Source organism: Cheilinus undulatus, linkage group 11, assembly GCF_018320785.1.
Source record: "Cheilinus undulatus linkage group 11, ASM1832078v1, whole genome shotgun sequence".
NCBI lineage: Eukaryota > Metazoa > Chordata > Actinopteri > Labriformes > Labridae > Cheilinus > Cheilinus undulatus.
The window spans coordinates 46,226,499-46,240,097 of record NC_054875.1 but is presented as its reverse complement, the minus strand read 5'-3'; the positions used below and the strand labels follow the sequence as shown (position 1 = coordinate 46,240,097).

Sequence of the window (13,599 nt, the reverse complement as noted above, 5' to 3'; positions counted from 1 at the left end):
CACTTTTCGCACAAATATTAAAGAAAAAACTAATTAAAAAACAAGAGGTGCAAAAGACCAAAAAAAAAAAAATTGTAATGATAAACAACATACTTCACAGGGTTTTGACTGTAACTTTTAATCCCATTCAAAACTGGTGCAAATAGGAACAAGTTAACCCTTTGAACCCTGAGCCTATTTTTCTATTTTTTAGATTTCTGCTCAAAAATTGTATACCCATAATAAAATGGGTATAGCTCTGCAACCACAAGGTCTATTTGAGTGATTTTGGTGTCACAGTAAAGGGAACACTTGTGAGATTTGTTGAGATATGTTAAAATGGGTATATGAGATACTGGTGAAGAGTAAATGAAGATGGCACACAGCAAAACTTTTAAAATTTAGGTTCGCTTATAAAAAAGCATTTTTAGAATGAATATATCAAAGTATCAAAATGATGCAGCTGCAACTCTAAACCTTTATTAGACCATAGTACAACATATGAGTATGGAGTTTGATATGTCGTAATTCATTTAGTTGTTATTTGAGCTGTGTTTATTCCTGTAGCCCAGGTTCTGCTGTTTAATTTGATGTGCAACATCACTATACTCTTTCATGATTAGTGCATTATTTTACACCGTGTTTGCAAATGCTTCTCAAAGTCCTCCAGTTGGGGGACCTCAGGGTTCACAAGGTTAAATCCATTAGATTAAAGAAGACTTATGTTGCAGTTCTCTATTAACCTTGCAGGGCGTCTTCTGTATGGTATAATCAATGCTCGTCAGATAGAATACGCCAACATGACTGTGCATCAGTGCACAAAGCAAGGACTATGAAGATATGGTTTAAAGAGTTTGGTGTGGATCAACTTAGCTGGGCTGCACAGGGACCAGACCTGAATCCCATGAACTAAAACAGAGATTGTGAGCCAGGTCTTCTATTCCGACGTCAGTGCCTGACCTCATAAATACTCTACAGAATGAATGGGCACAAGATCCCACAGAAACACTCCAAAATCTAGTGGAAAGCCTTCCAAGAAGAGTGGAGGCTGTTACAGGTGCAAAAGAGGGCCAAGTACATATTAAAGTACATGGATTTGTGACTACAATGTCGTTATAGTCTATGGTGGTATGATGGTCAGCCAGCTGAATACTTTTGTTCATATGATATATAGAACGGTTATAAATTTGTGTCTAGTAGGACCTAGATTTTTTTTTGCTTCCTTTTCACATGTTCCAAATTTTTAAGTTAAATGTTGAAACAAACCGAAAAACAAATGTTGAATGATGTAAAAATTAAAACATTCTATGTGATTTACAATACTTGTGTTTTTTCTACATAAAAGGTCACAAAAATATATATTAATCAATCGTTACACGGTTAGCATTAATTGAATATTGCTTTTATTTTGAAATTCCGCGCAGGAAGTCCCTTTTAACTGACCGTTGCCTTTACGTTAAGAGTGGTTAAAGCTGAGCTGGCTGTTGGTGTCTGTTCAGATTGTTCCTGTCGACGACTTTCTCTGAGTGTGAGCTGGAGCTCCAACTAGAAAGATTTAAACCCATTAAGTGGATAAAACTCTTCGCTAAATCTTCTTTTTAAACCTCAAAGCAGTCGGGTTTAACTTTTCAAGAAAAAGGAAGTTTAAACTCTGACAAATCGACGCCATGGACCCCGCCAGTCAAGGTAACGTTAATTGTTAGCTTAGCGGGCTAGTTAGCTAGCGTCTAGCTTAGCTTGGTGTAAGAGGCGGAATTGCGAAGCAGACGGCCAACCGTTGACATGAATTAGTAACCAGAAACTTAACGTGCTTGTTCGTTGATTTGGTTGGTAATTTGATTTTAAACGAGTCTATAAATCACAGTAATTGGTCAGTCGTGTGTATAGGACGGGCCCGTTGGTAAATGACAGGAACAGAAAGTGAAGGGGTATCGTGTTACTAATGTCACCAACTCCTCCTTCAAATCAAATTGAGTCTGACATTGATTCGATAAATAGTTGAACATATATTCCGTGAATCCCATCCTGATTAATCCAGATATTACGCGCACATGCTCAGTTAAAGCTTGTAAACAAAAGGACTGAGGTTATCCAAAACAAATGTCAGCAGATTATTGGGAAGCTTTCCAGAGCGTAACACCACCCTACCATTACCCCGTATTTACCTGAATTTTTGTTGGCTAACGTACTAAATCTTAAGCTAACATTGTTAAGTAGCATCAGGCAGATTTGCTGACTAATTTTGCTGTGTTGACAGTCTTGTTGCTATCACATTAAGGCTGCTGGTCTGTCATTAAAGTATTGACAGATGTGGAACTGAGCAGACTGACGCCTTTGATTATATCTGAGTGAGGTTGTCAATATTTCCTATACGTCTATACGTTACCTCGTGATTTTAAAGCCGTACAATCGCGGCTGATTTAATGACAAGTGCATAATGATATGCAGAAGTTTAAAACGACAGATCTTTATTCACATTTAACCAAATGCTGCTCCTGCAGTCAAGCCAAGTTTGCCTGCAGGATCTTGCCTGCAGATTGTGGTGATTAGGAACAAGAAATACTCTTCTGGTTATTTAAGACCTCTGTTTCTGTTGCCAAACAGGTATCAACTCATTTGATTTGTACTAGAGTGTTACTGAGGATTAAATATCTGGTATGTAAAAATCCTATATCTGAGTATTCACAGAAGTTGTAACTTTGACATGCTGATAAATGGCTGCTGTTTAGCAAACCAACCACGCCTCAGTTAAAATAATATGAGCTCATGCAGCAATATAATACTTTGACAGCAGTTTACTTCAGGCACAAAGAGGCATAAAATCTTCAAATTTTGAAACTTAAAGTTTTAGGTTCTGTTAAAGGTGACAGCTATCTTAGAAACTGAAACTGTAAGGCGATGCTAGTCATGATCAAGCATTTTTAAATCTTGCTTCAATACTGTTAGAGCAAAAGTCTTAGGAACCCAAATAGGAAGTGATTTCTCATTTTCAGTCTTTAGAAAACTCACTAAACCATTGCACACCATCTAAATGGCGTAAATATATTCACTTAGTTGATGTATTTCTTCAATGTAGGCTGTGTAAATAAGTGTGTTTGCAATTTTTAATGGCTCAAATCCTCTCCTGTGCATCTGTCCTGTCAAATAGATGTAGTTTTGTTGAAGCTTGGGCCCTTACTAATACTGTTGTCCATTAAAATAACAGAAATTAAAACACAAAACATGCTGTTATGAAAATGTTTTGTGTTTTGACGAAAGATAAGGCAAAGAAAATCAGAAATTCCTGTCCATTTAAAAGTGAAGCATTTCTTATAGGCAAAGAAGAAATGCATGGCATAAACACCTGACATTCTTGGTGTATTATTGCTCAAACTTTATTCAGATAAAGAAAACCTGAGACTCTTCCCCCTAAAGTCACACCAGTCAGAATACTGAAATACTGTAGATGATCTAAGGCGGACTTCTTGCATATGAAATTTAGAATATCATCTTGCTGTTGTCTTGTATGGCTTACTCAACAAAAGCAATTATTTTTTCAACAACTGGAATCAAGCGATTACCCAACACTGGGTTCCTAGGGCTTCATTTTTTACATTGTTATCAAAACAGAAGCCTGTAATTATTTTTTTTCCTTATATTGACGTGTAACATTCTAGTATAGTGACAGCACTACTGTTATACGTTACTCTTCACGTTATACTGGCGTTATGATTAATTTTTAGATATAATAAATGAAGATTTTATTCCTTATTTAGAATAATGGGTGTATATTATAGACATGCCATGTTGTATCAGGCTCACGGTGACTCATGGTGGGTTCTTACAGGAAGTGATTAGGGTTACCTACATTTGTCTGACTTCAAGTAAAACAAACTGGAGTGAACTAGGCCATGTCCATCTGAATAAATCCTGCTGCTACTGTTTCCTTAATGATACTGTGAAACCTGATAAGGACTTCTGCCTGAGCTGGGGCACCGACTTTTCCAGTCTGATGCACCCTCACATGACTCTCCTGTCAGTATTTTTATTCAGAAAATCTCCATCCTGAAAGAAAAGCATGAGCAAGTTTCTGTTGTGTCTTTTGCTTTTTTGGGGAGGATTTGAATTTCTGATGCAGTTTGTTTTCCCGTGAACAGGGTCTTCACAATACAAGAATCAAGTGATATTGATACCCATTCCAATACCATGGCAACAAAGAAGAAGCTTTATGCTCCCAATACTGAGAAGTTTCTTGTTTTTAATTAGCAAAACTGCTGGCTAACTCTTTTATATCACTCTTGCAGTATAATCTAGATCAGTGGTTTTCAGTCTTTTTTTTGTTTTTGTTTTTGTTTTTTTGCCCAAGGCACACCTAAGATGAAGCCAGAATTTCCAGGCACACCAAAACCAAATCTATACAAAATAGTCTCTTACATGTTACAAGTGTATAGCATTAGTTCAGGCAGGTCATGGAGTCAGGCGCTGCCATATAACCGAGATCAGCTTATCTCACACAAGCCCCCATCAGCTGACACCAAACGAATTCATTCTCAGCACACTATTGGCAAATTGCACTCATGCTGCCATATTTAAACTGCTCTTGCCTGGCTACGCTTTGCTGCTCCCTCTGCAAGACTCTTTTTAGATTACTCCTCCACCCCAGCTCCTTCTTTATTCTTCCCCAGACTTCATCAGTGTCATAAACATGATCAAGAAAAACTATTTATAACCTCATATTGTGTGTGTTTCTTGATGAAGCGGTCCTGACTTAAGTTATTGTATAGTTGTAGTATTTACTTATGGTTGTACATATTCCCATGGCACACTGAGACTTAGCTCAACATTTGAGAACCACTGATCTATATGATTTACAGGAGTTTCCCTGTAATTTATGATAGATTTGTCTCTTTCACATGCACCTGCCATATGAAAAAGATTTATGTCTTTAGCTTTAGCATTTTTAATATTATGGTCACCTAAGTAATGGTTAGGTAAATAAGTAATTAGTTGTGATTACTCCGTCAAACACAGTCAAAGAGACAAGTCTTAAACTTGCAGGTTGAATTTCTTCTGACATTAACCCTAAACCTCGTCCGCTGATGCCATTTAATTTTAAATCTTTTGCAGAAGAAAAAGGCATTAATTCGGACGAATAGTGTCTATTTTCAGCAAAACTTCTCATTGACACACTCTTTTCAAATATTGGGTCATGATAACTCAAAAAATGGACTCCAGTTTATCATAATTAGCTTTGCTTATTGCACAGTTTGTAGGGAATCTTAGCAGTCATTTTGTATTGTTTGTATTGTTCCTCTGGCCCCTTGCTTCATTTGACTAATTGTTGAGACTGTTCTGTATTGCATTTGTATTAGTTGCACAAAATGTAGCTATACAGGACATCAAATCCATGATCTCTCTCACCAGAAAAGAAACTCCATGCCTTGTGGCATTTTGTGCAGGTGGAGTGTTTGGTAAGAATGGACTGTCAAAATTAGCACCTGCCAAACGTGGGTGTGTTTGTGTCATGTCAGGTGTTTTTATCATCTTACCAGTCAGACAGCTTTGACTCTGCTCAGAAGCAGGCTGTGGTTGTGACTCGTGGTCAAAGAAGCGGTTATAAACACTGTAAACCCTCACTGTTATTTATGAATGCTGCTAGATGTAGCTCTGCTGGAGCTCTGTTCATTATATCATGTGGACATTTATTTCACATTAATTCTGTGCAGTAAAAGTCCCCATTGTAATTTTGTCAAAGGGCTTTTGTTATGAAACAATTAAGTAAATGTTTTCAGTGGTAGGTAGCACAATATTTTACATGACAGATGCCTGAAATCAGAAGTAGGGATACAGAAGAGAAACAACACTTCAGCTGCACAGATTAATTCATAATCTACAACATGCTCAGAACTTTACACACTGAGGTTTATAAAAGCATCTTTCTCTTATCTCATGCACACACTCGGATTAAGGATCACATCTAGGGCTGTACGATTTGCAAAAATAATCTAATTGCAGTTTTTTTCCCCAGTATTACGATTGCGATTTGATATGCGATTGTTACTAGGTACCTCATCTTGTGTTTGTTTCAAGAAACTTAAGCAATACATCATTCTATCTTATAACCTACACTTAGTCAAGCAGCATGTTTTGACTTTCCAGGGAGTGTATGGCTAAAAATCTCCATATGGATGGATGCATTTATGATCATGTGCATTGAATACAATGAAATTATTCAAAAGCAATTAGCATGAATCTGAAAAAGAGGGAGCAACAAGCTTTAAGATATAAAGGAGGAGGCTGGGGTGGAGGAGGTGAAGCTTTGCCATCAGCAGCATGGTGCATCAGCATTGATGCGAGCAGGGATTATTGAGAAGTACATCATCTTTAAATGGACTGCTGTGTTGAGAGAAAGAGCTGTGATTGGCTGTGGGAGCTGGGAGGCAATAATTGGATAAAGCTAGGGGTATGACTTATGTGAACTAATGCTAAGCTCCTTCAGTATTAGAATGAACTAGGGCAGAATAATTTAAAAAACATATGCAATTGCAATTATCGTTGCTTATATTGCAAATTTGATCTCAATTGCTTATTTGAATGGGAAGTATTGTTTTTATGTCACTCGTTTTAATTACAAAAATTGTCCATTTCGTGTTTTACGTATGTTTTTTCTCAAACCATTTTATAAAAATTACAGTTGAATGTTTGCAAAATGTGCATAAAATCTTTGCAGCTGCAAAAAATGAATGTATTGAACTGGTATTTTGACATATTTAACATTAAAGCAATATTGCAATGTCTGTGATTTGTAAATTGCAGCAGGCTATATTGCAATTTAATCTCATTTGCAATTAATTGCCCAGCCTTAATTTAAATCCCTGGCTGGTTTTTAGGGGCGTCAGCAGTTGAAACATGTAAACACGAGGTGGGTTGCCTGTATGGCGGTGATTACTCATTGTAAAATCTTGGGTAACAAAACATAGAAACATGGTCATCTGGGGCATTACAGGATATGGGATATGATGGAGTTTAGGACTGTGTATGTGCAGTCTCCTCAGGACACAGCATCCATTTCAGTCACTGCTATCAATTCTAATCACTTGTTAAAGCCTTCTAAATTGGTGTGCTGTGAACAAAACATTAGATATCCCTGGTGAATGTCAGTCGCTGACCATGAAACCTGCCTAGTCCTCCATCTGTTCTCTTCAGACTGCAACTTCATTTCTCTCTTGTTGCTTATTTCTTTTATAGCAGCCTGTTCCTGTTTTTTTGATGCCAAGCAGGTTTATAATCACAAGGCTGCCAATATCACCCAAATTACTAATGCTAAACATAACCTAAATCAGCTGGCTCCCCTCAGTGATATCGCATCCGGTTGTGTTTTAATGTAGAAGCAAAAGCAAACATACACATGACTCCAGGAGTCACTGTAGTGCATTAATTCTTAAACTGTATTTAAAATGTTCTTTCTAAGTCACTGTACTGGGATTTTCACCCTGCATGTTGCTCTTTTGTTCTTCTGTTATCTAAAAACAGCAGAGACTTATTTGTTCATCTGTATCACTAGGAAATAGACCAGGATGCAATACAGCAGTAAGATTTTGAAGTAAGGGGTGTGGCTGGGATTGCACACATGCTTCATTGTCTACAGACAAGTTAGACTGCTGGTTCAAAACAAAGAAGGAGGATTATGACCTATATGTGCACTTCACTTTAAAGTGAAATCCGCATTTTTAAGTGTGTAAAATCACTAATTTATGGACAATTTAACAAACCAAAATGGAATACGCAGAATATTTAAGATGGAACATATCCTTTAAGTCCAAATCAAGATTACTTTGTCCCTTTTTTGTTCTCATAGGAGCCTGGTTGTCTCGTATTGACCTGTTATTTTTGTGAGCCTCTCTGAATCACTCCTGACTGAATCAATATACCTTGAGGGTGGAGTCGTCATATCTGCAGCCAGAATGTATGGGTGTTGTTGCTGCCACTTTTGAACACACAGCGTCACCAGTGCTACTTCTCAGAGCTTTGAATGCAGGGATAAAACTTGTACCGTGTTTATGTCTAGTCTCCTCTAATATCTCATTCTCTTGGTTTTGAATGATCCTGCCTTCCTCTTCGTGCTGTGTACACTTCAGAAGAAACAAACATGACAGGACATGACCTGCAGATATTGCTAATCTGGCTGTTTTGCAAACCTGTTTTCATCTGGTGTGTTTGCAAGTCAGCACAATCAATTGTGCGGATGTGGATGTTGCACTGTGGAACACGGGATATTTAGGATTACATGCAGAACTTCTCTCTGATTTATAACTTGGTATTTTATAGGAAAATGACTGCCTCCTCTTTGCAGTAGAAGTTGGCATGTTTGTAAGCAGTGCAAAGTGAGAGTTAAGCTTTCAAAATGGGCTTGCCCACAGAAAACTAATGGTTTGGATGTTGGAGTATTACTGCATTAAGTCTATTTTTATCCAGAGTTTCAGGCTTCAGCCATTTTTTTCTTATGCTCTTGTCCTCTATCCGTGCCAGCTCTGGCTGCGCCGAGCTGCTTTAGCTGCCAAGTATGTGATGGTGTCCTCAGGTGAATGATGCAAAATGTCCTCATTGTCCTAGAGATGCTGACAGTGGATGTTTTCAGTGTTTAATCTAGTGTTTTCAGGCTCTTGGTTGGATGGATCAAAATACTGATGTCCAGATTTAATGCTATTCTGTACTTGAGTGTTGTTTGGATATGAATGGATATGTATTGTAAGGTTGTCATGATTTGGAATTTTTAAATTAAGATATACCAGTAAAAGCCAACTTCAACCCGAACACTGGGAGGAAGATTTATTATCAAAGAAATTTGAAGAAAGCCCAGGCATGTAGCACAGACATTAAAACACTGACAAGAAGAGGTGACATAAAGTGACAACAAGACAGGGATTAGGAAAGACTCAATAAAATTACCACTGGTCATCAGAATCATAATTAGGATTCAGTTGTTTAATGGATAATACCTGATTTGATACCATTGCACCAGAAATACAAGCCCTAGGCACACAATATTTAGGTAAATTTCTTGTTTTTAATGAACGAAGATTGTAAACAAACTACCACACTTTACCTGATCCTCTCGTGTATTACAGTGTTCACTATTTCAGATTAAGCAATCACAGAGCCATAAACTCATGCTACAACTTCACCAACAGACACAACTACACAGTTGTGCCGTCTATTCATCATGGCTGACGTGATGGTGTTGGAAGAAAGCAGGGTTGGACTAAATGGCACACACAAAGAAGACTCTAAACAAAGACATTTTATTTTCTGTACACACTGCAGGGTGGGGAATTAGCACCTGCCACATGCCAAATGCGGGGACGTTTGAGCAGTGTCTGGTCCAATGTTTACTGGTGGCTGTGTGCTGTAATGGTTTAAATCGGTATCACTAGGGCTAAACGATGTGCAAAAATAATCTAATTGCAATTTTTTTCCCCTTATATTGCGATTGTGATTTAATATACGATTATTCTTAGGTCAATCTTGTGTATTTTTCAACAAATTCAAGCAAGAAATAATTCCATAAATAAGACCATGTGCATTTAAAACAATGAAATTACTTCAGAAGCAATTAATACATAGTAGCATAGACCTGGATATGTGGGTGCAACAAGCTTTAAGCTACAAAGGAGGTGGCTGGGGTGGGGGAGGTGAGGCTGGCCAGCTGAGGTATGACTTTCATGAAGTAACGCTAGGCTTCATCAGTTTTATTTAGAATGAGCTAACTATTTTTGCTCATATTGAAAATGTGATGTCATTTGCTTTGTTTAAGGGAATTATCATTTTTGTGTCACTCATTTTGATGAAGAAAAGCCTACATAAAATAGGAAAAGGAGGATTTTTGTAAACCACGATTAAAAAAAATGACACTTGAATGTTTGCATAATGTGCATAAAATCTTTGCAAAAATGATTTATAAAACTGGTATTTTGACACATTTCAAGTTAAAGAAATATATCAACTTCTGTGACTTGCAAATTGTCACATGCTATATTGTGATTTAATCTAATTTGCGATTAATTGCCCAGCCCTACTCTCCACTGCAAATGGTATTTGCTAAAGGTGTGCTTCAACCGATGTCTTGCTTGTCTCATGTCCCAGGTAGTTAAACAAAGCCCGAGTTTTGACAGACTGCAGAAATCACACGCAAAATCTTAAATTCTAGCAAGTCTAACACTCATTCTGAAGGAAAATGAATTTACAGCACCTTGTAGGAAGCACATTTGCATTGTTAAATACAGGACAATGAGGGTTTAAAATGAGCAACAGTTTGGATCATTCATGCACCAACTCTCTAGTATTAGATACTGTATAACTTTAATATTAAAAGCTTTTATTATTTTATTACATCTTATTATATAATGATGCTGATTGAAATAGAATGGCTGAAATGTTTGTGGCTGGTAGATTTTTTGAATCCACCAGCTACAGTGGCAGGTAGATGAAAAGGTTAAATTCCAACCCTGCTGTACGGTATTCATTTGTCTATCCAATGATTAGACAACTTTTTTGTAGCCTGTTGTGGTTGCCCTTCGACACATCAGGCAGGGATGATGTCAGAGCTTGATTAACTTCCTCCGTCTCGTACTTTCATCTTACACCACCAAATCCATCATTCTTCTTTTGCTTTTATGCTTGTAGCTTTGTGCACCCACAGATCTCTGTACTCTTACTGGTTAATGTCACTGGTGTGATGGAAAACAAACCATAGAATGCAGAAAGAAAAATTAAATATGTGAGCCTTTCTTTCAGGAGCTGGATGGGCTTTGATTGTTGTTCACGGTTACACACAGCATAAGATAAAACCAAACCTCAGCATAAATAATCCCAGATAGTTATGCTGTTATGTACCTTGGAAGCATTGGAGAAACTGTGGGAAAAAGTGATCAGTACTTGTTCAAATTCCTAATGGTGGCTAGGAATAAAGCTATAACAAGAAACTGGTACAAAGCTGAATCTCCAAAGAAAGAACAATGGTTCGAGATCATACAGGATATCTATGTAATGGTAAAGTTGACACATCAACTAAAATTTAAAGGAAATGAACATGAAAAGATCTGGAGGAAATGGACTATGTACATTGAAAGTGATACAAATGAATAACTAGACTATGTAAGACTGAGAAGAATGCCTGAAATGTCCCTGAAAATGTTTGTGTTTATGTTGATGTGCCACTGAAAATGTCAACGAGCTGTTTATGTTGTTGGAAAATAGGAAAAAAATAAAGTTATGATAAAAAACCTCAGCATAAATTGCACAAATATGTTTGCAGTATTTTAGAACCATATTTTGGCTTTCACTTTTTCCCTCACAGCAGTTTTTGGTGAAAAATAGGACTGAGGATATGCATTTTCCTTTAAAACTTTGGTGCAGTTTGGTTCATGTTTGTCCATGAGAGATTTGTCATCAGAGACTGTCATAAATCATCCTTTAAATATGATACACATCAGTAAAGCAATTCTTGCTTATTAACAATATTGAAAGGGTCAGGGATGTTACCTTTGACACACCTTACTTATTTGCTTTCACCTAAATTAGAACAAAGATCAATAAAATCAGGAACATGCCAATTAAAATGGTCTTTAAAAAAGCAGTATTTTCTGCTGCTCTTCTCTGGAATCACTATGTGAAGTGGGGTTGCAAGCTGAGCTCCTCTTACTGTTAGCTCAGCATTTTGGATGCTCAGCTTGTTTTAGGATAAGTCCCATAAAATCAGAAACAAAAACTCTGTCAAAACTGTCTTTATCTGTTCCTGATCCTCAAGCTTTTGCTGAAAGACAATCAGGGGAGGAATCAAATAAGATTTAAAATAATTGTACAAAAATTGCACCTTAAGTCTGAGACATATCTTGTTAATTTAAAGAAAATGTATGGAAACCCCCAAAGGACATGCAGCCATACATTTAACATTCCTTAGATTTTCTTAAACTGTAGAAACTAGATTGTCATGTAAAGACCAGCATTGAGCTAATGACATGAATAAGTAAATATTTCATGCAAACAAGCAGAAATAATCATTGTCATATTTTCTGCTCCTCCTCTTCTGTTTTCCTGTTTTCTTAAAGACCAAATGGTTCTCAGACAAAGCAGTTCTTGCATTACTCTCTCTGAGTGCATTTCAACTTGTGGCTCCTCTAATTGCCACTTTCTTTTCCTGTTGATATCTCCTGCTGGAAACACAAGCCCTCTCCTGGCTTCAGTTAGTGCTTGTGTGAAACAGATACTAAAAGGCATCATTAAAGTGAACCACTCTGAGCTTTTAGCACTTCAGCTGATCTGAGAGTGTTGTTTACCCTGCTGCTGCCCCCTGCATCTCACTTTCCCATTAACGTTCTTTATTCTTTCTTTTCTGTGCCGTTGTTCCAGATATCAACCTGAACTCTCCTAACAAGGGCCTTGGCGTGGATCATTCAGACAGCCTGTCCGACGTGCCAGTGGAGGGAGCGGTGGGGAACTCAGCCAACCCTCTCCCACCCGGTCTGACAGAGGAAGAGGCTGAGGAGCTTCGCATCGAGCTCACAAAGGTATGAGTCAAACATTTAAACATCCCCAGGTGTTTTAATGCAGGCTGCAGTAGCTGTATGATTTTTGTGTTTACAGTAGAAAATCACAAGCTCTAATCTGTGCTCCCAGAGGCTTTTGTCAGCAGTGTTTATACACAACACGAGTTTTCTGAGGTTTGACAGAAATCTGAATCCACGGTGTGTTAACATGTAACCACCCAACTTTAGGGCTGCAAAATTCATCTGTTGATAATAATCTTGATAGATCCAGATGTGTTTTGGTTTGTTTGTTCAAAAGTAGCAGAACAGGCATCTGTTGTTTCTCAAAGCTCAATATGAAATGTTTTTTATCCACATATTGGTATTTTTTATATGTTTAGTGAGAAGGAAGGAGATGATTCATGTCTAAGAAGCTTATATCCTTGAGGCGGCTGGCCTGGGTTCTGGCTCCTTTCTCTTCTGTTGTCTGCTGTCCTAATAAATAGAGGCAGAAAAGCCCCCCCAAAACCTAGGCTTTTAAAGAGAAGGCTTTTTCTTTCAATGCTGCTCACAAACTTTGCTTTATATTAGTTTGATTGTCCTTGAAACTTTACACGTTGTTTTGCTTGTTTTTTAGGTCTGCAGCGAGTAAATTTATTCCCATGTATAAGACTTTCAAAAAATAAAAGCCAATGAAAGAAGCTAAGAATCAAAGGAAAAGTAAAACATTTTTAAAACTAGTAACAGTCGAAGTTTGCATGCACCAAAAGCACATCAGGAAGGTGTAGCTGAAGAAGAGTATTAAACCTAAAACTCTGTGTTACGGTTCTGTTGTGTTTCAGGTTGAGGAGGAGATCAACACCCTGCGTCAAGTTCTTTCAGCCAAAGAGAGACACGCAACAGAGCTGAAGAGGAAACTCGGCCTCAGCCCGCTCAACGAACTCAGGCAGAACCTCACCAAGAGCTGGCAAGACGTACAGACCTCCAACGCGTAAGTACAGATCATACTGAATCATTTTAGCTATTATCATGGGTCAAAAATGCACTCAAAGTAGATTTTTTAAAATATTTCAATCATTTTATCAAACTGTTTAGTGGTTTTCAAAAATGTACACTT

The 13,599-nt window shown here is 37.5% G+C and overlaps 2 protein-coding genes across 11 annotated transcripts in view; both read left to right on the top strand.

Moving 5' to 3' along the window:
- The window catches only part of LOC121517796 (tubulin alpha chain-like), a 1,079,624-nt gene that overhangs the window by 234,229 nt on the left and 831,796 nt on the right, over positions 1-13,599 (top strand). The gene's annotated exons all lie outside the window — the stretch shown is intronic.
- The window catches only part of tpd52l2b (tpd52 like 2b), a 33,920-nt gene continuing 21,777 nt past the window's right edge, over positions 1,457-13,599 (top strand). For all 10 annotated transcript variants that reach the window (XM_041799849.1, XM_041799846.1, XM_041799845.1 and 7 more), the window contains exons 1-3: positions 1,457-1,665; positions 12,367-12,524; positions 13,325-13,473. In XM_041799849.1, coding sequence (XP_041655783.1) covers positions 1,647-1,665; positions 12,367-12,524; positions 13,325-13,473 — 326 coding nt within the window. In that variant the 5' untranslated portion in view covers positions 1,457-1,646. The remainder of the gene's footprint in view (positions 1,666-12,366; positions 12,525-13,324; positions 13,474-13,599) is intronic.